This window comes from Bos javanicus, chromosome 25 (genome assembly GCF_032452875.1).
Source record: "Bos javanicus breed banteng chromosome 25, ARS-OSU_banteng_1.0, whole genome shotgun sequence".
NCBI lineage: Eukaryota > Metazoa > Chordata > Mammalia > Artiodactyla > Bovidae > Bos > Bos javanicus.
Window position 1 is genome coordinate 38,336,367 of NC_083892.1, and position 26,017 is coordinate 38,362,383.

The 26,017-nt window shown below is 54.3% G+C and overlaps 1 protein-coding gene across 5 annotated transcripts in view; it reads right to left on the bottom strand.

Annotated features, from left to right (window-relative positions):
- Window positions 1-12,785: 12,785 nt before the first annotated feature.
- GRID2IP (Grid2 interacting protein) overlaps window positions 12,786-26,017 on the bottom strand; it is a 35,598-nt gene continuing 22,366 nt past the window's right edge. For all 5 annotated transcript variants that reach the window (XM_061402207.1, XM_061402206.1, XM_061402205.1 and 2 more), the window contains 13 exons: window positions 25,875-25,972; window positions 25,585-25,702; window positions 24,471-24,829; window positions 23,650-24,069; window positions 21,407-21,494; window positions 20,578-20,655; window positions 19,615-19,811; window positions 19,131-19,286; window positions 18,919-19,005; window positions 17,960-18,089; window positions 17,747-17,865; window positions 16,894-17,058; window positions 12,786-16,682 (listed from right to left, as the gene is read on the bottom strand). In XM_061402207.1, coding sequence (XP_061258191.1) covers window positions 16,611-16,682; window positions 16,894-17,058; window positions 17,747-17,865; window positions 17,960-18,089; window positions 18,919-19,005; window positions 19,131-19,286; window positions 19,615-19,811; window positions 20,578-20,655; window positions 21,407-21,494; window positions 23,650-24,069; window positions 24,471-24,829; window positions 25,585-25,702; window positions 25,875-25,972 — 2,087 coding nt within the window. In that variant the 3' untranslated portion in view covers window positions 12,786-16,610. The remainder of the gene's footprint in view (window positions 16,683-16,893; window positions 17,059-17,746; window positions 17,866-17,959; window positions 18,090-18,918; window positions 19,006-19,130; window positions 19,287-19,614; window positions 19,812-20,577; window positions 20,656-21,406; window positions 21,495-23,649; window positions 24,070-24,470; window positions 24,830-25,584; window positions 25,703-25,874; window positions 25,973-26,017) is intronic.

A 26,017-nucleotide genomic window follows, 5' to 3' on the forward strand; every position in this document is an offset into this window, starting at 1 on the left:
TCCCACTATTTGCGACCCCATGGACTGCAGCAGGCCTCCCTGTCCATCACCAACTCCCGGAGTTTACTCAAACTCAGGTCCATTGAGTCGGTGATGCCATCCAACCATCTCATCCTCTGTCGTCCCCTTCTCCTGCCTTCAATCTTTGCCAGCATCAGGGTCTTTTCCAATGAGTCAGTTCTTCGCATCAGGTGGCCAAAGAGTTGGAGTTTCAGCCTCAGCATCAGTCCTTCCAATGAATATTCAGGACTCATGTCCTTTAGGAGTGACTGGTTGGATCCCCTTGCAGTCCAAGGGGCTCTCAAGAGTCTTCTCCAACACCACAGTTCAAAAGCATCAATTCTTCGGCACTCAGCTTTCTTTATGGTCCAACTCTCATCTCTATACATGACCACTGGAAAAACCATAGCCTTGACTAGATGGACCTTTGTTGACAAAGCAATGTCTCTTCTTTTTCATATGCTCTATAGGTTTACTGTATAAAAATGTATGAGGAGGGAAATTGATGTGATTGCATCACTCAAGATAAGGTGGATATCGGGGATATTAGGAAGAGTGCGGTTTATGCAGGGGTCTAAAGATTTTATCATTCTGAGGACTCTGAGAAAGTGTGCAAAATTAGGTTAGAAAATGAACATTTCTGTAGGATGTGAAAATCACAAGAAATTTCTAATGGATGAAGCTGATAAACAGAATACGGCTGCGTAATTTACAGAGCCCAGCGCAAAATGAAAATATGGGTTCCTCGATTGTTCAAAAGCAGGAAAAAAGTGCTATTAGAGGTACTAAAATGTAAAGCTTTCCCCTTTATTCTGCATTCTCTCTCGGCTTGTTTCCTGTTTGCTTTTTAATGCCATTCTAAGTAAAGAAAAAAAGAAATTTTTAAATTATGGTCATGAATTTTACGGTTTGTCTTTATATCGTACTGTATCATTTTTGACAGCAAATATCAGAGCATGTAACACAGATGCAGAATGGAGTGCGGGTCCAGGAAAGCCGGTGATTGGTTTTGGTTTTGGACCTGGATCCCATGCAGCAGACCTGGCATTGGAGGCCCCATTAGTTGGGGGAGCACAGACACCCCTTGGCAGAAAGTAGTGATCAAATTATGAAAACTCTCACTGGTGGTGGACTGGGAGGGGGTAACGTGGGAGAGAACATGAGAGTGAGTGCGGGACGTATCAGTCAGTGAACCGTATACAGGAAATAGTAGTACCCGAGGACCACAGTATGGTCTGGCTGCTACCAGGTGGCACTGACGCTCAACATAAGTGTCATTCATGAAACACTCAGGACAAGCAACAGTCCCTTAAAGGCAGGCTGCTGCTGCTGCTAAGTTGCTTCAGTCGTGTCGGACTTTGTGTGACCCCATAAACAGCAGCCCACCAGGCTCCCCCGTCCCTGGGATTCTCCAGGCAAGAACACTGGAGTGGGTTGCCATTTCCTTCTCCAGTGCATGCAAGTGGAAAGTGAAAGTGAAGTCGCTCAGTCGTGTCTGATTCCTAGCGACCCCATGGACTGCAGCCCACCAGGCTCCTCCATCCATGGAATTTTCCAGGCAAGAGTACTGGAGTAGGGTGCCACTGCCTTCTCCGAAAGGCAGGCTAGGAAGCCAATAGGCCTCCCTCACTGTCCGCAGGGAAGTCCTCCCGCCCTGCAGAAGGAGAGGGAGTCAGGACTCAAGCCTGAACCTTCCTAGTTCCAGCCCCAGGGCTGAACTTGAAGGAAAATTTCGATGCACCCAGTTGGTGTGAACTATTAAGATGGCTTCCAGAAGCCTGGAGAAAATGATGGCTCTCGGTGAATGAGGTCAAAATGCTAGGGTGTCAGGGTGTAGTGGGAATTCCTAATAATGTACTTTCACAGCCTTGAGAAATTCCACAGAAATAGCACCTGGAAAAACGGCATATATTAAGAACTGTGTTAATTATTATCTTTTATGTTTTTCTTAGAATAATAGCCTTGTTACAAACCCCGAGACCAGACCCAGAAGGGAGTATGACTGGGGTCATGAAAGCATGGACCTTGAAACACTGGGTCGGGGGTCAGGCATGAAGGCCACCCGTGTACTTGATGATTGTTCCTGAGACTAGCCCAGAAGGGGACGGCCTGGGGTGAAAACAAGGAGATCTGGACTATGTCAGTGTAGTGTCTTGAAAAAGATAAGATTAAAGAAATTCTTGTAGCTACAATCAAGAATAAAAGCCGGACTCAGAGTGGACTCTGCACCGCAGCCCAGTAGAGGCTGCAGGTCCCCTGACCCACAGCACCAGATTTCATGTTCTGTTTTCATTCTCGTCGCTCGCTCCTGGACCATTAGGGCAATATCAGGGCACACGGTGGGATGGGATTTTGTCCTGCAGGAGAGCCCAGAGGATGCACCCTTCATCGAGTCCCGAATTCAGTTGTCCTCAAACCTGGACGTGCGTTTGAAGCCTGCGGAGGGCTTGCTGAGACCCAGATGGCCGGCCCATCCCCAGCGTCTGACTCAGTGGGTCTGCGGTGGAGCCTGTCAGTATCCTGCTGGGCCAGGGATGGCGCTTTGAGAACCCAGCCAGAGGGACACCAGTGCCCCTCATAGTGATGACTCCCCTCCACTGGCCAGGCTAACGATAGGAGGAGCTGTCGTTAGAGACCAACAGGGATGGTAGGGTCCAGCAAGAGAGGCCAAAAGTCAGGGGGTCACCATGAGCATCGTGACTGATCAAATCATCAAGGCTAGTGTGGTGGCCAAGAGGCCTGATCCATAGGCAGTTATGGAGAAGATTCAAGAACGTGGTGCTCCCAGACGTCCCTGGTGGTCCAATGGATAAGAATCTGCCTGCCAATCCAGGGGACGCAGGTTTGATTCCAGGTCCCAGAAGATTCCACGTGCTGTGGAGCAACTTAGTCGATGCACCACAACTTCTGAGCCCAGGTGCTGCAATTACTGGAGCCTGCCTGCCTAGAGCCTGTGCTGCACGACCGTGGAAGCCACCAGAATGGCACGAGAAGCCCGTGCACCGCAGTGAAGAGCAGGCCCTGCTCACTGCAACTAGAGAAAGCCCTCGAGCAGCAACACACACTCAGTGCAGCCAAAAACAATTTTAAAAAATAATAATAATCTGCCTGCCAATGCAGAGAATATGGGTTTGATCCCTGGTCTAGGAAGATCCCACAGGTGAAAGAGCAGCTAAGCCCACAAGCTGCAACTCCTGAGCCCGTGTACCTAGAGCCCACGCTCGGCAACAAGTCAGCTTACACCCACGTTTCCTGCCCACAGAGCTTTGTTGACACCACGTGCTGAGAGCTGACTGAGTGCTTGATCTACCAGCATGGGATCCCACGTCATACTATAGCCTGATGAAGGGTCTACTCCTCGGCAGAGGAGGTGATGGGGAGTGGGCTCATGACCCGCTGGCAATACTACACGCCACACCACCCAGAAGCTGCCAGCTAGGGGTGACATGATGGCACAGCCTGTGGAAGGCACAGCTGACATGCCAGCTCGCGCTCGGCAAGCCGGGGCGCCACCCGCCAGGACAGTGCAAGCCCAGAGCCCTCTGCCTGGCACTGTTCCTCATGAGGAAGAGTGTGTGGACCTGGGCACCAAGGTGTGGAAGCTGGAATGGTCCCGTGTGTTATGTCTGTTGCTGGGTAACACATTATCTCCAAACCTAGCAGCTGAAAACAATGAGCATTCATTCTCTCTCAGTCTCAGTGGGTCAGGAGTCTGGTTGCAGCTCAGCTGGGGGTCTCTGGGTCAGGGACTCAGTTATCAAGGCATTGACCAGGGCTGTGATGGTCTTGAGGCCCGAGTGGAGGATGACTGGGGACGATCAGCTTTCAAGCTCACTGATGTGGTCATTGGCAGGCCTTGGGCCCTCGCTGGCTGTTGGCAGGAAACATCTGTCCTCTGCCACATGGGCCTCACCCTCCAGCAGCTAGACCACGGCAGCCGGGTTCTCTTTGAGCACACAGGCGAGAAAGTACGAGGAGATGCTCAAGGCGGAAGCCACGGTCTTTCCATCACCTGGTCTTGGAAAGGGACAACCCATCACTTCTGCTGCTGGAACTCTGGGCTCTGCGGGGCTAGAGTCCTGATCCCCAAAGTGGGGACACGTCTACTAAGGGGCACGAAAGAGTCCAATGGGATGGTGAGCCACAGCTGCTGCCCGGGCACTTTGGGCTTCTTGTGTGCAGGGACCACCTGGCAAGGAGAAGAGTCCCACTTTGATGGGGAAATTGACCCCGATGCCAAGAGGAGGCAGGTCAGCTGCTGCTCCATAAAATTCAGGTGATCTAGTAATACGCAGAGCTTCCTGAGAGTCCTTTGCACAGTTATGACCACAAACTAATGGGTACGGTAACCCCAGCCTGACAAGGGCATGTGCCTGGGGGATGACGGTCTGGATCTTATCCCCAGCTCAGCCACCAAAGCCAGCAGAGGTAGTAACCAAAGGCAAGGGGAATCCAGAATGGAAGAGAGGCAAGATGGGAGGCTGCCTGCAGCCATGGCAACAGTTCATCCTGCTAACTTCCCTTTTCATTTATTTATTTGATTAAAAAAATTTTATTTTTGGCCACAATGCGTGGCTTGCTTAGTTCCCCAACCACGGATGGAACCTGTGCCCCTAGGGAATACTGTAATTTCTTCTAATGAAAGTGAGAAGCAAAGCCCACCAGAATCCCGGAGGACCACAACTCCCTAATATATGGGTGGGTGTGGGGGGGAGGGGGAGAAAGATGCACGTTTAATCACCACAGGCCGTGAAACGCCAGGATCCCCTTGGAGGAGGAGCCGCCCGTTCCGCCATGGGGCGCATGGTCAGCCACGTAGAGCGAGGTCAGGCTGGGGCGTCTGTAACTTCAGTCTGACTCAGCCACTGGGAGCTGCTTCATCGGAGGTCCTGCCCATCCCAGGGCAGCCATCCTCAGCCACTGAGCATAAAGAGGCTGCCCCTCAGCTCACAGAGGACACTCCAGTGGACATTTCCCCCTCTGGAAGGTCCCACCTGCTGGGCTGAGGCTGTGTCAGGCCTGTGTCAGCGTTCACGTATTCTCTCCTTCCTCTCCCAGGCCTCGATCTCTAGTCAACTTCTCCCACCCCAGGCTCTGCCTCCAAGGGGCCCAAGCTGGGACACCTCCAGGGCGGGGTGCTGTGGGACAGGTCTTTATCTGATCTGATCTCTGACCCCACACCTGCCCCAGGTGAGATGGTACGGGCATGCCTGGGAACCCTTCGGACACCGAGACAGCTAGCAATTACGGGGCTGGACGTGGACAGGACTGTGGGTCCTCTAATGTGTCCGGCTAAACCTAAGTGGCAAGTGTCCTCCATTCAGCTTCCCCTTTGCCGGGGTGCGGAAATGCTCGGGGGCCTCTCCCTGAACAGGTAGACTGTGAGGGAGCAGGACGTGGAGTGGAGTCAGGCATCTTAACTGATTGTGGTTCAAATATCTCACTTCTACAAAATTTGTGAAAACACAGGATTCTGGAAATGCCTAGTCAGAGCCCCTCCCAGGGCCTTCCAAGTAACCTGTGCAAGTGGCAGGCTCTGGAGCTTAAGCTTCATTCACTTCATGGTGAATAGCCTGTTAGAGAGTCTTTTGTCCTGGCATTTAAAACATATGTACTCTCTCTGTATATTAAAATGTAAAATTGCATCTTGTTTTTAAATAATTAAAAATTATAACTATTCTTCTTCCTCATTAACTCTCTGAATGTCATCATCCCATGGGACTTAAACATTTTTTGCTTTTGCTTTGCCACGCCATATAGCATGTGGGATTTAATTCCCTGACCAGGGACATTATGCTAAGTGAAATAAGTCAGACAGGGAATTCCCTGGAGGTCCAGTCGTTATGACCTGTCACTTTAACGGTCAGGGCCCGGGTTCAATCACGGGTGTGGGGACTAAGATTCCCGCAAGCGGCATAGTGCAGCCAAAAAAAATAAAAAGGTCAGACAGATAAAGACAAATACTGTATAATATCAGTTATGTGCAGAATCTAAAAATACAGCAAACTAGTGAATATAACAACAAAAAAGGAGCAGATGCACAGATACAGAGAACCAACTAGTGGGGGTTAGCAGTGAGGAGAGGCGGGGAGCGACAATATAGGGGTGCAGGAGTGGGACGTAAAAACAATTGGATGTAAGACAGGCTCAGAGATGTATTGAACAACACAGGGAATATAGCCAATATTTCGTAATAACTATACATGGAACGTAACCTTTAAAAATTGTATAAGAGCTTCCCTGGCGGTCTAGTGGTTAACAGGCCATGTTTCAAATGCAGGCAGCATGGGTTCAATCCCTGGTTGGGGAACTAAGATCCCACATGCCATGCATTATGGCTAAAAACAAAACAAAAAAAAATCAGTATTAAAACTGTATAAACATTTTTAAATTTTAAAGATAAATATAAAGAGAATGAAATACCTTTCTAGACACAGAAGAATGTCAAGAACAATGAGAAAGCTCTGAAATCAAGCACAGAGATTTGTCTGTGTCTCTGACACAGTTGTGGTGGTCACAAAAGCTACTGCTCTGGGTCAAATAATACCCCCTCCTCCACCGCCAATTCCTGTCCACCTGGAACCTCAGAATGTGAGGTCATTTGGAAATAGGGTCTTTGCAGATATAATTAGTTAAGGTGAGGTCATATTGGAGTAGGATGGGTCCTAATCCAGTGACTTATAAGAAAACACGGAGATGCAGGCGTACACACACACACACACACACACTCTCATGTGAAGACACTGACAGGCAGGGAAGACGGTATGTGATGGTGGAGGATGCTGTGGGGCATCTACGAGCCAGGGAATGCCAAGGATTACTGGTGATCTGGTAACCATCAGAGGCTAGAAGGGAGGAAACCCTCCTGACTTGAGTTTGGACTTCTGGTCTTTCAAACTTCGAGAGAGCACACTCCTGTTATTTTAAGCCACCCGGTTGGTGGCAGTTTGGGAATGCAGTTCTAGGAAACAAGTATACCTACCTTTTGCCACAGAATGATAAGTAGACTCGCTGCTGACTTCTCCGTATCAAAACTGGAAGTCAGAAGCCAGTGTAATAACCTTCAAACGGATGAGAAAATACAACTGTCAACCTACAATGGTACACCCGCTAAAACTGTCCTTCAAGAACTGATTACAAAGGCATGCTCAGGTGCGAAACTGAAAGTATTTACCACCGACAGATCCTCACTACAAAACAAAACAAAAAAAGGACTTGAGGAAGAATGAAAAGGATCCCAGAAGGAAGACTAGAGAAGCAAGACAGACTGACGGCTCAGAGGATGTGAAGACCAGAATTCTGCGGGGCGGAGGCTTTGGGAGTCCCAGGAAAGCGCAAGAAGCCAGCAGCCAGCCCATCATTAGGCAGAAACCCCGCAGCGAGGGGACAGCAGGGCAGGACGGAGTTTTCCAAGGCACGAAAAGAAACTGACAAACAATGTCTCCCACACTGGTGATCCCTTACGACTCAGTAATTTGGCTCCTGAACCAGCATTATTATTAGTGTTCACTATTAGTGTCCATTTACACAGCATTTTTCAGAAATATCACTTGGTATAAGAAAAAGCTAATTGAGATTTTGCGATGAATTTCTTTTTGCAATGAATTTCTTGAGCAAATGAGAAATGGGTCTATATTCTTGATACTGGTGTACATCTGCTGATTTGTTGATATTTGGGGGGACTCTTAAATGGTTTGGGTAACTAATGTGTAAGTTACCAAAACTGCAAATATTTTGTATTTCAAATATGTCCACTGACTGGTAAGTGCAAAAGTCTGAGACTACTCAATATTGGGGGCCACTTACTGGCAACCAGATCACTGTAAAACCAAATGATTCGCATAGTGAGAAGTTGCCAGATGGTGTAAACATTTACAAACAGCACACACTTGTGTGTCTCGGCAATGGCTGGGGTCCTGTCACTTATTCTTATTTTTTCTTCTGTAAGCGAAAAAGATTCAGAGCACACGACCACTTATCATTCTTAGAGATAAATGCATAAAATGACATTCTATCAGAGCAATACGAAGTTAAACACTGAAAGTACCCAGATGCTTTGAAAATGCTGTCTTCTTTCCATCTCTCCATCCGTTTTGGGTAGAGTTCTGTGTGTATTTTTATCAGTACAGAGTAGACTTTGTGAGCTTTTTTTTTTTTTTTTTGCTAAAAAATCATGGCATGTTGGATCATATTGACAGAGTCATACCTAAGAGATTTGCAGTTTCTTTTCACTCTTTTCTTGACCTTCTGAGATAGACTTTCAGTCCTAAGTAAGCATTGTCCACACCTTCTGTACACATTTCAGTTTGCTGTGTAATAGAATGACATGAAATTGTACTTCTTTTTCTCTTCTTGTTTCTTAAGATTTTTTGATGTGGACCATCTTAAATTCTTTATTGAATTTGTTACAATATTGCTTCTGCTTTATGGTTTGTTTGTTTGTTTGTTTGTTTTTGGCCTGGAGGCATGTGGGATCTTAGCTCTGCAACCAGAGATCTAACCCGTACCCCCTGCATTGGAAGGAGAAGTCCTAACCACTAGATGTCAGGGGAATTCCCCTCTTCTTCCTTTTGCATGTAAGTTTGTGGTGGAAACATGCATTTCTGAATGGGTATGAGGTCAGATATGAGGTTTATTTCTGCATATTATGTATCTGAGCCCATGGAAAGACTGTGTGTGGATACGCACACATATGCAGATACACATGGCATCCGGTCCCATCACTTCGTGGCAAATAGATGGGGAAACAGTGGACACAGTGGCTGAGTTTATTTTTCTGGGCTCCAAAATCACTGCAGATGGTGACTGCAGCCATGAAATTAAAAGACACTTACTCCTTGGAAGGAAAGTTATGACCAACCTAGACAGCACATTAAAAAGCAGAGATTTTACTTTGTCAACAAAGGTCCGTCTAGTCAAGGCTATAGTTTTTCCAGTGGTCATGTATGGATGTGAGAGTTGAACTATAAAGAAAGCTGAGCGCCAAAGAATTGATGCTTTTGAACTGTGGAGAAGACTCCTGAGAGTCCCTTGGACTGCCAGGAGATCCAACCAGTCTATCCTAAAGGAGATCAGTCCTGGGTGTTCATTGGGAGGACTGATTTTGAAACTGAAACTCCAATACTTTGGCTACCTGATGCGAAGAGCTGACTCATTTGAAAAGACCCTGATGCTGGGAAAGATTGAAGGCAGGAGGAGAAGGGGATGACAGAGGATGAGATGGTTGAATGGCATCACCGACTCAATGGCCATGGATTTGGGTGGACTCCGGGAGTTGATGATGGACAGGGAGGCCTGGAATGCTGCAGTTCATGGGGTCACAAAGAGTCGGACACGACTGAGCGACTGAATTGAACTCTTGAATACTATAAAATTATTTGAAGAGAATGCTGCTGTTGACAAGTGCTCAATCATGTCCCACTCTTTGCAGTCTCATGGGCTGTAGCCTGCCAGGCTCCTCTGCCCATGGACTTTTTCCAGGCAAGAAGACTGGAGTGGGTTGCCATTTCCTACTCAGGGGTTCTTCATCCAGGGATCAAACCCGCATCTCTTGAGGCTGCTGCTTTGGCAGACAGATTCTTTACCACTAGCACCACCAAATGCCTTTACCAGTCAGGATGAATGATTGCTTAAAGACCCTTGATGATCTAAGGATAACTTTCTTATGAAGCAGATTCAATGGCTGATAACAGATGCTTAGAAATGGTAAAACAGATGAAATGGCTTACATTGGCAGGAAATCCAGTCTTTCTCTTGGGGTTCCCCTCCTTAAGGAGCTTCTGGGGGATCCCTGAAGGATGTGGTCATGTCCTGGAAATCTGACACCTGGGCCCAGCTTTTACGCTCAGAGCCATCACTTCTGCCCTATTCGCATTCTCTGAATCACTCGATAGAACATGCACATACAAGTCCTGCCCACACAAGTACAGTCCCCTGATGGTGTCTGCCCAAAGCGCAGAGCAGGAGGGCAGGGCTTCCAGGTTGAAGCTATAATTCCACTTTGGGGCCTCTTCCTCAGGGTCCAGCGTACTTCCTGCTAGTGGGGGAGACCCCCAGCTCCACCCCAGAGGACTCTCCCCTTCTTTACTTCCCAGGCTTTCTAGCTCCTAGGTGCTGGACATTGGGTCAGCCATTTCCTTCTGTGGAAACCTCCCCACTAACTTTGCAAGGTCCAAGAACACACAACCAGTGCTTTTATTCAATGCTAGGGACGTCAGGACTCCAGTTAAAATCTCTTTAAAATATCTTCACTACCTCTTAGAGCACAATCAAGATAAAGATTTTGCTAACTTGTACAACCAAATAGACCCTTAAGCCAATGGTCTGTGTCATAGCACTTAGCTTCATGGTGACATCCCGGTCCCCATGCCTCTGCCAGCAAACGCTGCGTGGGTCCTGCCTTTGTACGCATGCATGCTCAGTCATGTCCAACTCTGCGACCATTATAGACTGCAGCCCACCAGGCTCCTCCATCCATGGGCTTTTCCAGGCAAGAGTACTGGAGTGGGTTGCCATTGCCTTCTCTGGGGGATCTTCCTGACCCAAGGGTCCTGTGACCAAATGGTCCGTAATCTGGGTGAATTTCCTAAAACAAAGGGCATCTTCAAAATGATCAGCACTTTTCCATCCAGAAGCCAGAACTGCCAACTAGCCTCAAACACCTCCCTTGCTAACATTTACTAATGAATCAAGTCCCTTTTGAGGGAGCACTCCCCTCCACTCCAGGGTAGTCTGAGTCAAGTGACCAGATGCTTAATTTCAGGGGCTGCAAACTCACAGCTGGGCTCCACCTGGCTCACAGAAATGGTTTCTTCGCCTCATAACTGATCATCTCCCTTAAAGTTTTGAGTTGGCTGCCATCATAGGACATTTGAAATAATCAATCTGGATTTCTATTTTCCTTTGAGAAAGTCTGAAGACCAGGTAATGCAAGTCCTGCCTTCCCAAACAGAAGTCCACTGGCTGGAGGGCGTGGGGTCCCCCCACCCCACGTGGGCAGACAGCACACATCTGCTCTCCCTGCGGCCCCTGCCTGCTCCTCCTCGTCAGTCACCTGTCACCCTCGGCCGTGGGCTGTTCCTTTGCTCCTCCGCAGGCTGCATTCCTCGTCCAGCCTCTGTGGATCTTCCCTCTGCAAACTTTGGCCTTAGGGCTTTGCATCCATGTGGCCAAAATGTTTCACGGAAAGGAGCAAGTCGGTTTTCCTGAACAGCTTGGTCGCCCCCACCTTGATGTTATTTCGATTTAATTTAGTGGGCGATTATCGAACCCTTGCTGGAGGCAAAGGCCAGAAGCAGCCGGGCTGATGGCAAGTCAGGCTGACGAATGGGTTATCATTGAATAGACATCTGCTAGCTGAAGCCTGGGTGTGTGAGAATTTGCCAAGGGAGGGCAAACAGTGCTGGGTGCTGCTTAAACAAAGGTCAGTGAAGATAGGGATAACGAGCACTTCCTGTGGTTTCCTGGTCAGGGTGACGGCAGCTGCAGCGGATGATGGCAGAGAAAGCCAGGCTGCCTGGTGCTGAGTGGTGAGTGGACGGCGAGGATGCAGAGGTGGCAAGTGTAGATAAAACGCTTCAATAACTCCAAGATTTGGTCTAAAAGAGGGAGTGAGGGGACCCGAGCCACTGGGCTCTAGACTCTTCTTTGAGGGCTGCAGGTAGAGGGGTGTTTATTGGTGAGGAGGAAAGAGCCAGTGGAAAACACTTTGTGGTCACGGGTGTGTTGGAACCCCTGGGAGCTTGGGGAGGTGGGGATATGGCACAAAGAATTAGCAACAGATTGGAGTTGAGAGCAAGGCCCGGACGGTATGGGATGAAGGTGAGGGCAGGGACACAGAAGTGTGCAGATGGAGGAGAAAGGGAGATAAGCTGCTCGCCCAAATCCTTTCTCTCTGGAGCATCCGCTGAGCTCGGATCTCCGTGGCTTCCTTGGAACCAGCACTGTTAGATCCATGGCACCTGATAAGGAGGTGACATGGGCTGAACTGTGTCTCCCTCCCCAAATGCTGGTGTGGAAGTCCTAGCCCCCAACACCTCAGAAGGTGACTGCATTTGGACATAAGTTCTTTAAGGAGGTATTGGGTTGGCCAGTAAGTTTGTTGGTGTTTTTCCATAATAGTGTACAGAAAAACCTGTACAAACTTTTTGGCCAACCCAGTATCTAAGCTTAAAGGAATCATAAGGATGGAACTCTAATCCAGTGGGACTGGTGTCACTACAAGAAGAGACACCAGCAATGCCCGGGGCAAAGGGCACGTGAGGTCACTGAGGAGCAGCTACCTACAAGCCAAGGAGAGCAGGCTCGGGAGAAACCCAGCCTTCCGAGACATTGATCTTGGACTTCCAGCCTCCAGGGCTGGGAGAGGATAAATGTCTGCAGGAGATACAGGCTTGATTCCTGGATCGGAAAGTTCCCTGGAGAAGGAAATGACAATCCATTTCAGTATTCTTGCCTGGAGAATCCCATGGACAGAGGAGCCTGGGGGCTATAGTCCATGGGATAGAAAAGAGTTGGACACAGCTGAACACGCACACATGCATTCATTCAAGCCACTCAGCCTAAGGTATTTTGCTGTGGTAGCCTGAGCCGAGAGGAACAGAATGGGCTACGAAAAGAGGCAGGGCTGTCTTTCTGTGGAAGTTGCCAGCATCAGTGGCCCCTGGAACACTCACAGACATTTTGCAAAATCACATAAGCACGACAAAGAAGTGGTTTCCGCTCAGAGGATGGGCTTGGGATTTAGACAGACTTGACTTTCCATCCAGCAAGTCACATAACCTTCCTAAGTTTCAGATGTTTTATTTGTAAAAAGAAGATAACAAAACCCACCTCAGAGGGTCATTGGGAACGTAAAGTGATATATGTAGAGCCACGGAGCCCGCTACCTAGTAACCGTTAACAGACGTTATTAGAAAAGGTGGCGTGTGATTGGGCCACGCTATTCTGTAGTATTATTTAGAGGGAAATCCATTCCTGCTTGTTATACTTCGTCATTTCGTGAGGAATGGGGGCCGGGAGTGGGTATGGCACACAAATTGGCTCACATACAGGGCTTTGTGCTGACTCAGGTGAAGAATCGCCGTGAAATATGACCCTGGGAAACCAGAGAGGCCGACATCTGCACGCAGCATCGCGCCGGCCTGTGGGAGGCAGTCAGACTGTACTGGCGAATGCATTTGTGAATGAAGAGAACGCACTGAGGTTAAAACACTGAACATCTGTAACCATCTGTTGATTGGTTCACCCTCTTTGTGTTGCAAGTGACAGAAACCCATTCAAACCAGCCTAAGCCAAAAATCTAAAAGAAATTTTTTAAATTTACAAAAGGTGGGAGGGGGCCAATTTGTCAGCTTGGAAACTGGAAAGTCAGGATGTCTGCTTCAGGCACAGTTGGACTCAGGGGCAAGGAGAAGGCCGGAGTGGTCTTCTCTCCTTTTCTTCCGTACTGGTTTACACCCAGGCAGGTGCCTTCCACGTGGTGGTCCTGGCAGCTCCTTCCAGGATTGCACCCTCTACACACCCAATGATACATTCAGAAGAAAGGGGCTTCCTTTCCAAACACTTCTAACTTGAGTCTTGAATTGACTCTCAGCCGCCTGGCCAGAGTCCCACGAACCAGTCTTATCCACTCAGCAACATTCCAAGGCCTGGAGGCAGAGGAGGGATAATTTCCCAAAAGAGAAATAGGGAGCTTCCCCCCGCAGAAGGGACACTGGCTGCTAGGCAGGCACAGATCGCCATTGCCCCCAGACTGAGAGCATCTGGAGAGGGCTCCGGTGACTCGAGGGTGACTAGGTGAGACAGAAGGAAAAGCGTGGTGCTTGGAGGACTCACAAGGAGGGTGAGCAGAGCTCTGCTGGGTCCAGGGAGGACAGGGCCCTCTGAGGATCACAAGGAGGCTGGGAGGTTCTCCAGGACGCCTGGCCGTGGATGGACACAGCAGACTGATGGCGACAGTGCCTCTGACCACCTGATCCTGAGCCCACACCCTCTGCCTTGTGGTTTTGCAGCATCTCTCATCAAGAGGGGCTTCCCAGGTGGCTCAGTTGGTAAAGATCCGCCCGCAATGCGGGAGACCTGGGTTCGATCCCTGGGTTGGGGAGATCCCCTGGAGATGGGAAAGGCTACCCACTCCAGTATTCTGGCCTGGAGAATTCCATGGATTATACAGTCCACGGGGTCGCAAAGAGTAGGACACGACTGAGCGACTTTCACCCACCCACCCCCTCTCATCAAAAGGGGAGTCTATTTCCCCTCCCCTAGAATCTGGGCTAGACTCATCACTTGCTTTGACAACAGAATGTGACAGAAGGGATGGTGTGAGTTCTGAGGTTGGGCTTTCAGGGCTTTTCTCTGCCTCCGCTTGCTCTCTTGGACCCTTGCCTTTACTGTGTGAACCGTCCTGGCTATTTGGCTGGAGGATAAGGGACCACACGAAGCCATCTCAATGGTCCCAGCCAAGGCCCCAGACGTGGAAAGAGCCCTGTGTGACTAGCAAAGCTGACCACTGACCCAGATTCCACAGATGACTGCAGAGACATGAGTGAGTCCACTGAGCCCAGCTCAGATTAGAACTGCCCAGGTGACCCATGGACTCAAGAGTGGTAGTGGCTGCTGTTTTAAGTCACTGAGTTTTGGGACAGTTTGTTACACAGCATTGTGTGGGAAATAAGTAACAGCTACAAGGCATTATAGGTTTCTCTGGTGGCTCAGACGGTAAAGAATCCGCCTGCAATGCAGGAGATCTAGGTTCGATCCCTGGGTCGGGAAGATCCCCTGGAGAAGGGAATGGCAACCCACTCCCATATTTTTGCCTGGAAAATTCCATGGACAGAGGAGCCTGGTGGGCTACAGTCCATGGGCAAAGAGTCAGACACGACTGAGCAACTGAGCATGCACATACAAAGCACTGTGGGGAGAAAACCCAGCTAGAGATTGGCTTGTCAACCTGGGTCCCCTGGCATGGGGCTGGATATACCTGGAGAGGTTTCTAGTTTGCAGGAAAAATGCCATACAGGGCCTGGAGGGTCATGTCTGTTCATAGCCGGTGCAATCTCTAGTCTCTACAGACCTCACACGTGGATTTTAATGGACCTTCCGACACCTTTCTCAAAGCCTTTCTCAAAGGCTTTGGGAACTTACGAAACTTATCCAGCTTGAGCTGCTGGGGAGAAATGCCCTCCACGAGCCACCTCTGGGTGCATATCCCCCACCTGAATCACACAGCTTGGTTTAGACATTTCTATACAGTGGCTGTGAGTGGGAAACGAAGAAAGAACATACGTGGTCTCAAAGACGGGGCTGGTGGGAGACTGGGAAGAACTGAATGGGTCCCCAACGCTGTCCAGGGGCAACACCAGCTACTCAGTCACGGTGGGAGAAAGAACAGCCCAAAGAGTGGGCTCCAAAGCCCATTCCAGGCTTCTCTGGAAGAAAGTCGGGGCAAGAGGTAGCTGGAAGCTGCCAACCCAGGGCTTGTCAACCGGAGAATGGAAAGGATGGAACCAAGAAAGGAAAACGGTGCCCCCAGCACCTGCCCTGCTCCCAGCATCCAGGTAACTCCCTGCTGCATCCCAAGATACACGTGTGAAACAGACTCTGGGACCCCAGAGCTGTCCCAGATGGGGTTACTGCCTGAACGTGACCTGTTCTAGGGAACATCACCACCACCCACCCAGGACAGAAGCCTGGCAACCGGCCACCAAGTCCTGTTTATCCATCACCTAAACACCTTTCTGTTCTCTCAGCCCCTACTTAACGTCCCCATCCTGCTCCCAGTCTCCCCACTTCCAAGTGACCACTTCTAAACTGGATTTCAGTTTCTCGGTGGGATAATACCTCAATTCTGCAATCTACCATAAAGGATCTTCTGAATCCTTGCCTGTATCTCTGCCCAGCTGCTCTCCAGCATGCCTGCCTCGGTTCTGGGCTGCAGTGGACTCCAGCCTCTTTCGGCTTCCGAGGCGGATCCTAGGCGCTCACTCCCCTCCCCCACCCCGCCCCCGCCCCAGGGATGCACTTGGGGTTCCCCTTCCAGCCGGCACCAGCCTTCTTCCAAGTAGCCCCAAGTGTGGCTTGTTCAAGGGCATCTGCCTCCGCCTCCAAAGTCCGAGGTCTGTGGGCTCTGTGCTCCGTGAGAAAGTCTCCTGGGCGCGATCCGAGCAGGCTCAGGAAAGGTTCAGACGTCCGTGCATGCGGCCGGGCACCGTCAGGCCAAGTGGCTGCCCTAGTGCGCGGACACCGCCCTCGGTGTCCCCACCTCCCCGGACCCCGATGTCCTGAGGGCCGAGAGCGGGGCGGGGACGGGCAGGACGGGGGTGAGGGGAACAAGGAAGCACGGGAAGTCGGCGGGTGATTCACCCGTACCGGGGAGTCGGCGCGCAGGCTCCGGCCCCGCGCCCTCAATTCTTGGCGCCCCGGCTCGGCCCTGAGAAGGGGTCCCCGCACCTTCGCGGGCGGCTGGAGCTGGACGGCTGAGGTAGCTGGAGACGCGCGGGTGGCTGGGCCCCACTCCGCACCCGGACCGCTCGGGGCCACGCGGGGCGGCGTCCGCGCGACCCTCTCGGGCGCAGCCTCGGGCGTCCGTCTCCGCGCGCGGGCCGCCGCCGTCACCAGGCCAGGGGCGAAACCATCCCCGAGCTGCGCGGGCCCTCGGCTGCCTGCAGGTCGCCAAGCGCTCGCTGGGGACGGAGGAGCACGTGGGGAGGGGCTAGGTCAGCGGTCCCCGCGCCCCGCGCCCGGCGCCCACGGCCCGGGCGGACACCTATGGCCCCGCCCAGGTGGGGGCGTGTCCTTCACCAGGGCCCCTTTCCCACCTCCGGCTTCACACAGGATCCCCCTTCCTTTGACCTCGGGCCCTGCCCTCTCCCAGGGCCTCCCACCGGGGCTCACCTCGAACTTGCTCATGAACTCCGCGAAGATGCCGAAGAAAGCCTCGGAGGTGGTGGCTTTGGAATCTTCCCCGAAGAAGGCTAGCGCTTTGCCCAGCTCCTCCATGGCCTCTCGCTGCAGCCCGTCCAGCGCCCGCAGCAATGGCTGGGCCGTCTCCAAGAAAGACTGACGGCCTCTGTTAAGGAAACGGCTCCGGGCTCCTGGGGCAGGTACTCCGGCAGAGACCCAAGCAGCGGCCTCACTGCCCGGGGGCCCTTTGCTCTCCTGGGCACCATGCCCCTGTCAGAGGCTCCTGGCTTGTCCTGACACCTGCCACACCCAGCCCAGCCTCAGGCCGTTCACTTGCTCCCCTCTCTGTGGGGCAGCTCTCTCTGCTCTCCTGGCTCTGCCCAGAGGCTACCACCTTCTTCCCCAACCACCCATGGAGGCCGGCCTCTTACCACTCTTGAGCCTGTTCTCCCTCTCTGTCCTTTTTTAAAAAATCTATAGCATTTGTTACTACATTTCCTCTCCTGACCGCCTTTGGCTAGTCAGACATGACAAACCTCTCCTTGTATCTTGTGACTGCAGTCTGGGCTGTGCTGCCCACCACCCCCTGCCAAGAACAGATGGGCAAGGGAGTGGCTTTAGGCCAATCAGAAGAGCTCCTTCTCAGTTACACACAGCCTCAGCATAAGTGCTTAGATTCTAAATGACCTAAGATGGACCCTCTTCTAGAACCCCTGCACCCACGGCAGCCTGTGCCCAGACTCTCCGACAGGACATGGTGTCTGCAGTGGTCGCTGGAGTGATGGTCAGCTCTCCCTGACCCCTACCCCACCCCTGAGTCCACTGTGGCCCTGGAACAGGATACCGCCATGACCACGGCAAACTTGTCCTCGCTGGAGGGGGACATGCTCTGGCATGCGGCCTGGATCTCACTGATGGTGCCATGGAGGTCAGCCAAGTCGTTGGTCAGGGCCCGTTGGTTCACTGTAGGCAAGGCGGTAGAGCCTCATAGGGGCTGCCCAGGAGGCCAGCCCAGGACTGTGGGGGCTCTGCCTCCCCACCCGCCCACCTGGCTTACCTTTGGCAGCCAGGGGCACAGTGGGCAGGTCCTGAGCAAAGCCCAGGAGTTCAGGGAAGTGCTGGCTCAGCGATTTGGCGAGGATGTGCAGGAAGGTGGACTTCCCGTCCACCGTCTTGGTGGAGTTCAGCTGCAAGTGACCCCAACACACGTCCTCCTCCAGGACCACATCTGACTCCTGATCACAGGGACTCAGCCCTGCTTCCTGGCCTGTGGCATCAGTTCCCCACCCCTGACACTCGCCAACTCTGAAGCTTATAAACAGATGGCTAGTAGTCCTTACTCTGAAGCTCTTATCTGTTGGGATGTCGCGAGCTTGTCCCCTGGCCCAGATCTTTGAGACTCTCTCCCCGCGCCCCACCCAGGAACCAGTCCTTCCCATCCCCAGCTAGGGGAGACTCCTAGGTCTTTTTGGTCCTTGTAAGTTTGTTCTTGTTAGCAGATGGAGCCCAAGATTTTCTAACCCCAGCGAAAATGGGAGCATCATTCATGGTTTTTCCGCTTTGTGCTTTTCTGGAACCATCTGTGGCCCAGCTGAGCCTCAGACACCCTAAACTGTTCATATCTATATGCACTTGTCCTTCCTCTCTTAAAAAAGCAACCAAAGGTGTTGTGGTGGAAAGTCCCAGACACACAGGGAGAAGGCTGGATATTTGAGTTGTCCTTTTTCTGGTTCTAGATCTTTCTGGGGTAGGACTGGCCTGACAGTGGTTCTGGTGTTGAGGGCACAGAATCCACCAGGTGAGACTCTCCCTTTCCTCCTGGAGCCTTCTCCCCTGTCCCTTCCTCTCCCACCACTCTGTCTCTCCAAGGCCTGGAGAAGCCACCTTGCCTCCCCACCCTTTCAAGCCCCAACCTTAGCTTCTGTTACATTCTGGCTTCAGGTAGCCAGCTCTTCCTGTCTGGGAGCCTCAGTGCTAGAGCAAACAGATGGATGACTGCCTGACCGGCCCCCTCACCTCCGTCAGAAAGTTGATCTTGAAGCCCGTGGTCTTGTTGGTTTGAGGCTGTCCATCGTTGAGATAGTTGCCCATGGCCAACACAAACTGGGGAGAGAACAAGAGAGCAGGTCCTCCCCCACTCCCTGGCCCCTCTGGGGATGGGCCTCCAAGCTGGAAGCCCCAGGGGCCAGAGGGGCAGGCAGACTGATCTGAGAGGGGGTGGCCCTGACCTCCAGGATCTTAGCAAGCTTCCGGCTGTTCTTGAGCTCGAGGGAGGCCTGGCGCAAGCACTCCAGGCTGCCCCGGATCTCCTCTGTCTTCTCCTGGAGGGTGGCCTGGAAGTGGAGGCTGCGCAGGCGGGTCTTATATTCGGGAACCGACAGCATCTATCAGAAAGACACGGCCAGCATTAATCCATGCCGCCGGGAAACCCCGCCCCGGGGCAACCTGGCGGGGTTGCGCGCGGCCTGGCGTCAGCGCGCGGCCTGGCATCCCCTTAGGAAAATAAGCACGACCTCTAGGGAGCACCCTCATCCCATCTCCCCTGGACCCCGAGTGAGAGCTGGCCGTTAAAGGTGTAAGACTCAGAGAGGTGTGAGCGTGGGGCCAGGAGGGGAGCGGGACGCACGCACAAAAAGACAGAGCCACGATAGAGGAGGCCGAGGCCTCAGGGCGGCCGCCCCTGGCCCCGGGCGGGTGGCCCGGCCGCAGCACCTGCAGGACGAACTGGTCGGGCTCGCTGAGGCGGCCGGGCGCCTCGCGGTAGGCCTGGTAGCGCTGCTCCTCGTCGGCGTCGGGCGCGAAGAGCAGCAGTTGCGCAAGATGCGCGGGCTCCAGGCGCCGGGGCTCCATGCTCATGAGCACTTGCCGCAGCTCCGCCGGGCTCAGCTTCAAGTGTGCCAGCAGGATGGCTGTGGGCGGGGCCGCGGGGTGAACGGGGAGGGGCCGGGGCTGCTGGGCGTGGTCGGGGGCGGGACAGGAGCTGGCCCAGAGGCCCAGAGGATCCGTCCTGCTACCCTTAGAAGGAAGGGTTCTCCAGGGGACAGACCTAGATTGAGTAGGGCCTGTGGAGCTGCAAGGAGATACAACCAATCCATCCTAAAGGAAATCAATCCTGAATATTCACTGGAAGGACTGATGCTGACACTGAAACTCCAATACTTTGGCCACTTGATGCGAAGAACTGACTCATTAGAAAAGACCCTGATGCTGAGCGGGATTGAAGGCGGGAACAGAAGGCGACGACTGAGGATGAGATGGTTGTATGGCATCACTGACTCGATGGACATGAGTTTGAGCAAGCTCTGGGAGTTGGTGATGGACAGGGAGGCCTGGCTTGCTGCAGTCCATGGGGTCGCAAAGAGTGGGACACGACTGAGCAACTGAACTGAACTGAACCGTGGAGCTGGGGCCAGGGAACTAGCGAGGGTCTTAAAGGGGCGAGCAAAGGATTGCGGCTGGAGGCAGGGCCAGAACTGGGAGCAGATCACAGGATGGGGGAGGAGCCAAGGCCGGCACCCGAACCTGGGAGGGAGCCTTCACAGAGCCCCGTGGCAGGTGCTGGGGGCCCCCACGGCCCGATCTCTACTATCCACTGGGGTGAATCAGAGGCCCTGTGGCCCCAAGGGGTCGTGTCCTGCCCCCCACCCCACCCCCTGGGCCGCCGCAGCCCCTCACAGGTGTTGTAGGCCTTCTTGTGGGACAGGATCTCCACCACCTCCTTCTTCCTGAAGGGCTCAGGCCCCGGCACCGGCTCTGGAAGGGAAACTGATGGTTTAGGGAGGGGACGCTAGGCAAGGCTACTGGGAGAGGGCCCAGGAAGGGTGTGGCCACACCCCACAGTCCCGAGGTCTCCGACCATGGAGTTGACTGAATCAGCTCCAGGTGTCCACACTCTCCTCACTCATGGACTCTGGAGTCCAGCCTTGCACACCTAGTGTGGGTGGTGTGTGTATGTCCCTCCCCCGTCCTCTCTCCCCGGGCCCTCGGGCCTGAGCCGGCCCCATAAGGAGAACGGGCCACCTGGTGACTGTAGATGCTTCCTGGAAGGACAACAGTCTCTCTCTTCCATCCCAGGACCAGTCTCCACTCACATAGTATCCCAACAACAGGGAGACACGCAGAGGCGGGTTAGGGGAGAGAGAGAGGCTGGACAGGGTATCTGTCTACCTGATTCTGACTTTGAACAAATTACCTGGCCTCTCCGTGCTTCCTCATCAGGAAGTTGGGGGTAATCACATCCCCCACCTTTACATGATTGTAACACGATTAATGTAGAAACAAGGGTGTGTGGCATTTGGTAAGCATGCGATAAATGCCAGTTATTACCATCTCCAGTACTGAAGTGGGGAAACTGAGGCTCTGAGACATTAAATAATTCAGGGACCCAGGAAGTAAAGGGCAGTTTGTTCAGACCTCAGGGACTCTAAGCCCTGGGACCCCCACAGAAGGTGGGCTGCCGCAGAACCCGGAGTCGGGGCTCCCCTTGGCCCCTGGGGCCACTCACTGGCAGCTTTCTGGGTGCCAAAGTGGAGCTCCAGGTCGAGGTATTTCACCATGTCGCTCAGCTTATCGTAGTCAGAGTCCTCCCCGAGCTGCGAGGGAGGGGGAGGTTCAGAGTGAGCAATAGCACTGGGAGCTGGACTGCGGTCCCCCACTGCCCCCCATCCTCTGAGGGCAGCCCTGGGCGCTCCCGGAGGGAGAGCCTCCACCAAGCCCTGGCATGAACCTGGGGATGGGACGGGAGGAGACTGCAGGAGAAGCCATTGATAAATCATCTAAGTTATCATCGGGCAGTGAGCCGGCTCCTCTTGTGGTCAACAACACTCAGACCTGGAACACTCTCCATGCAGAAGCCAGCAAGTTGCACTGGAGCAGGGGGTACAGGGGTTGTAAAGGGGCTGGAGCCACCCAAGGAGGCTTAAGAAGGTGGCCAACGGGTCCGGGTCTGCTCTGAGGTGTCCTTTGCTGGCAGTGAGTTCACCAGAGCTGCCCTGGGTCCCCGAAGGTGGGGAAAAGGAAGCAGGGAAGTGCCAGAGGTTAGGAACCGGCTGGGTGGCTGTGATGACTGATCCAGATGAGAGCTGACAATCTAGAAGGCCCATGGCTGTAGGGGCTTGGCCAGATGCCTGACCCATCTGTGTCTACTGCAGTAAACCAGTGGAAGCATCACTCTGCAGAGCAAGGCTGCAAGGCCCATCTGAGGCTGGTAGGAGCCTCCAGGGGACCCAGGAGGTCCCTGTTCATGACTTTGTCCTGCTGACCATCCTTATTAGTAACATGAGAAGGTTCCCTAGAGATGTGGGCTGATGCCAACTTGGCTGGGAAGGCAGGAGGCCCAGGAGGATGGAATGGGGACTCAGGAGGTGGCAGTGGGAAAAAAAAATGACATGCATGCTCCAAAGGAGAGTGGCTGCAGTAAGGACACGTTACTTGGCGTCCTAGGAAAAGGACGGGACTGCATGGAGGATGATGGCGGGAAAGAGTACTGAGATGGGGCAGTCCCCGAAACTGGAGGGTTCCTCGGCCAGATGAGGAGTGTGATGTCCAGGTCAGAGGAGATGAGGGCCATGTTTTCTCCTCTGAACTTGTGAAGCCCCTCTGGGAGTTCCATTTGGGGCCTGCCCTTTGACAGACTGTGGGGCTAGGAACCACATTCTAGGGCGGTGACCCAAAGAACAGGGATGGGGTGGACCTTGCTCATCCGACGGGCTGGATGACCTGTGGATAAGAAAATATACCTGCTCTGCCTGATTTCAAAGGGCGGGACAGAAAGCAGGGCATGGGAATCCTGGTGAGACAAAAATTCCAGAGCAAAGCAAGGATGGTTGGTGAAAACTGTCCAGTGAGGAAAGGGATGTCTCATCAGATAGTGAGCTCCCCATCGGTGAAGGTGATCAAGTAAATATTGGCAGTGCTGTTTGGGAGGAAACTCGAGCATCAGAGTGAAGGGGTGGGGGCTCCCCTGGTGGCTCAGGGGTAAAGAATCCACCTGCCAATGCAGGAGACATGGTTCGATCCCTGATTGGGGAAGACTGCACATGCTGTAGAGCAACGAAGCCCATTCGCCACAGCTACTGAGCCTGTGCTCTGGAACACGGAAGCCGCAACTGCTGAGCCCATCTGCTGCAACGACCGAAGCCAGGACACCCTAGAGCTTGTGCTCCGCCCCAAGAGAAGCCACTGAGATGAGAAGCCCGTGGACTGCAACTGCAGGGTAGCCCCCGTTCTCTGAAACTAGAGAAAAGCCCACGCAGCAATGAAGACCCAGCACAGCCAAAAAGAAACTGCAAAAAGTGGAAGGGGAGAGGCTGCTGCGCAGGGCTTTGGACCAGCTGCCCTTCTCAGAATCCTCTGGTTCCGGCTCCCATGAACACACTGCGCACGCGGGCTGTCAGACTGCTCAAACGTCTGTGACTCTAACCAGCTGCCCTTCTCTCAGCTCCAAGAGCCTAAGGGGACCATTCAGATCTCGAGTGATAGGCTTCAAGGGTGAGAGCGGTGCCTTTTCTGGGTGTCCCCAGCACGTCACCGGCTCAGGGACACTGACCGGGCTTCGGCGCCTGTGTTGACCACTGAAGGTGAGCGTGTCCCTGGACCGAGCTCTCGTCTGTTGTCTGCCGAGGATGGGGAGGGCCCGGGGGTGGTCAGCTGATGTTGGAAACACCCCAGAGGTGGACCTTGTCTTCACCGCTGCTGCCCAGACTGCCTCCCCTGGTGCAGCGTGCTCCGGGTCCCCAGGTCACCTACCTGTCCCCAGATGGTGCCTTCTGAGTTCTCCACCTGCTCCCACCGCAGGCGCTTGACGCTCATGTGGCTGGTCTCACTGCGGCGGTGGCCCAGGCCCCGGGGCAGCATGGGGGGTGCACAGGGGACAGGCGGGGGCAGGGGCGGCGGGGGCGGTGGGGGCACCGGGTGGCCAAGCTGGGCGAGGGGCTTGGGCAGTGCTGGAGTGGGGCCCCGGGGCCCATCTGGGGTGCGGGAGCTGCTGGGCTTGGGGTCGTGGAAGGGCAGGGGTGGCGGGGGTGGGGGACTAAGGGGGGGCGGGGGAATGTGGTCGGAGAGGGAGGAGTAGGTCAGGGAGCTGCCTTCCTCGCTGCTGCTGATGCACTCGCTGGCGCTGCTCCTCTCGTTGGTGATGAAGCTGCCCTGGTCGTCGTGGAAGCTCATCTGGGGAGACAGCTAGGTGAAGGGAGGGCCAGGCGGGGCCCCGAGGGAGACTGGGGCAGGGGCCGAGGTGCGGAGGACCGGAAGGCCCGGGGCAGCGGAGGCATGGCCCAGGGGCTGGATGGGGTCGTCCGGGGGTTGGCCTGAGGTTGTGAGTGGGACAGCCTGAGCTGGCTAGGGAACCTGAGACCCAGTACATGGGGTGGCCTTGGCTAGGGGGGTGTCGAAGCTTGAGCCAAGGGTGGGATAGCTCCAGCTGGGGAGCGGGGTGTCCTGGGAGACAGGGAGGGGGAGCCTGGGGCACAGCCTTCGGGGCAGCAGGCCTCTGGCAGGAGCCCCGGGACCCCAGTCCCCTTACAGGCCCCCTGCCCGCCTCCCCCCAACACACATGCCTCTGTGCTCACCTCCTCGTAGTCATTCTCAGGGCTCAGGAAATCCTCCACGATGGTGACCCGGGGGCCCAGCTGCTCACTCAGCGCATCCAGGAAGCGGTCAGTGTCCCGGCTTCGCACAGGGCGGGAGAAGGCGAAGAGCTTCCGACGGCTGGAGGGGCGGCGGCTGGGGTCCGGGCTGGGGGGGCTCTCAGCGCAGACAGGCCCGGGGCCCGGCTGAGGGGAAGGTGCCCGGCTGCTGTCCAGGCTGGCGTAGGGGTGGGACTCAGAGCTGCTGGGGGAGGCCAGGCCCTCTGAGCACAGCGGGTAGTAGCAGGCGGAGGGCAGGAGCTGCTCGCTGGGCCATGAGATGCTGGACTGGGTCCTGGGCCCTGCGGTGGGGGGTGGGCCATGAGGATCCCTCTTGGGTCAGTGCCTCAGTTCCAGCGCAAGCTAGGGGGAGGGTGCCAGAGCTGGTGGGCTCTGTGCCCCTGGGCACCTTTCTTTCCCTCTCTGGACACAGCGCAGGAAGACTCTGGTAACTCTGCCTCTCCAGGTCTTCCCTGAGGGTGATCGGAGGCCAGAGTGGACGGAGGGCGTGCTGGTGGGCCCAGGACAGGCAGACCCTGCTCATCCTGGAGAGGATCCCAGGGTCCCACCCGGAACCCACTGAACACAAGGCGAGGGCGAGGGGGTCTCCAGACCAAAGTCTCGGGGTACCTCCCATAACCAGCAAGTCTTTGGCTCACAGAAGTATTACCCAGGGGTCCTGCCTTCGGAAATGCAGAGAACCGTTGTGCGAGCAGCCATCTTCACAGCTGAGCCGTTCACAGAGCAACGCACCCTATCTAGTCTATGCAACGGCCACATGCTCACTGAGGACCCCACCCCTTGGGAGCAGCCCTCCGCTTTTCCAGATCCACAGTGGGGGCGAGGATCGGAGAGGGGACACAGGAGGCGGGCCAGGACAAGGTGGATCTTGATGGCCCCTAGCCACGTAGGCTGACAGGGTTCCCCAGGATTCAGTCCCACGGCCACAGAGGAAAAAGGGGCTCCGGAGGGGTATGCCTGGGGGTGGGGGCAACACCCAGCCAGCTGGCCAGGAGGCAGGAGCAGCCCTCGGGAGCCAGGGCTGGAGAGCCCCTACCTGCTGGGCCTGCTGCGCTGGGCAGTGGCGGGGAGGCGCGGGCTCGAGAGCTGGTCCCCATCTTCCCTTTGAAGCTGCTGCTCAGGCGGGACTCGAGCTCCGCGTAGACGGCTGACATCTTCCGGGAGAGGTGAGGTGCGGGTGAGTCCAGTCGGCCCTCGCCTCCCCCCACACATGGCCTCAGAGGCAGGCCTGGGTGGTCTGGGAGGCCAGGGTCTGCCCCACCTCCATGGGCCACCCATTCCCAGCTCCCCGCTGACACCAGGAGCAGGGCGGAGAGAAGGTCTCACCATCTTGGGGTTGGGCGTCTCGGGGAGGGATGTGCCGTCACCCGCCTGGCGCTCGCCTGGGATGGGAGGAAGAGGCATCTCCGGACAGTCGCTAGGACCTGCCAGGGGAATCAGGAGGGCTGAGTCCACCACGGGGCTGGGGG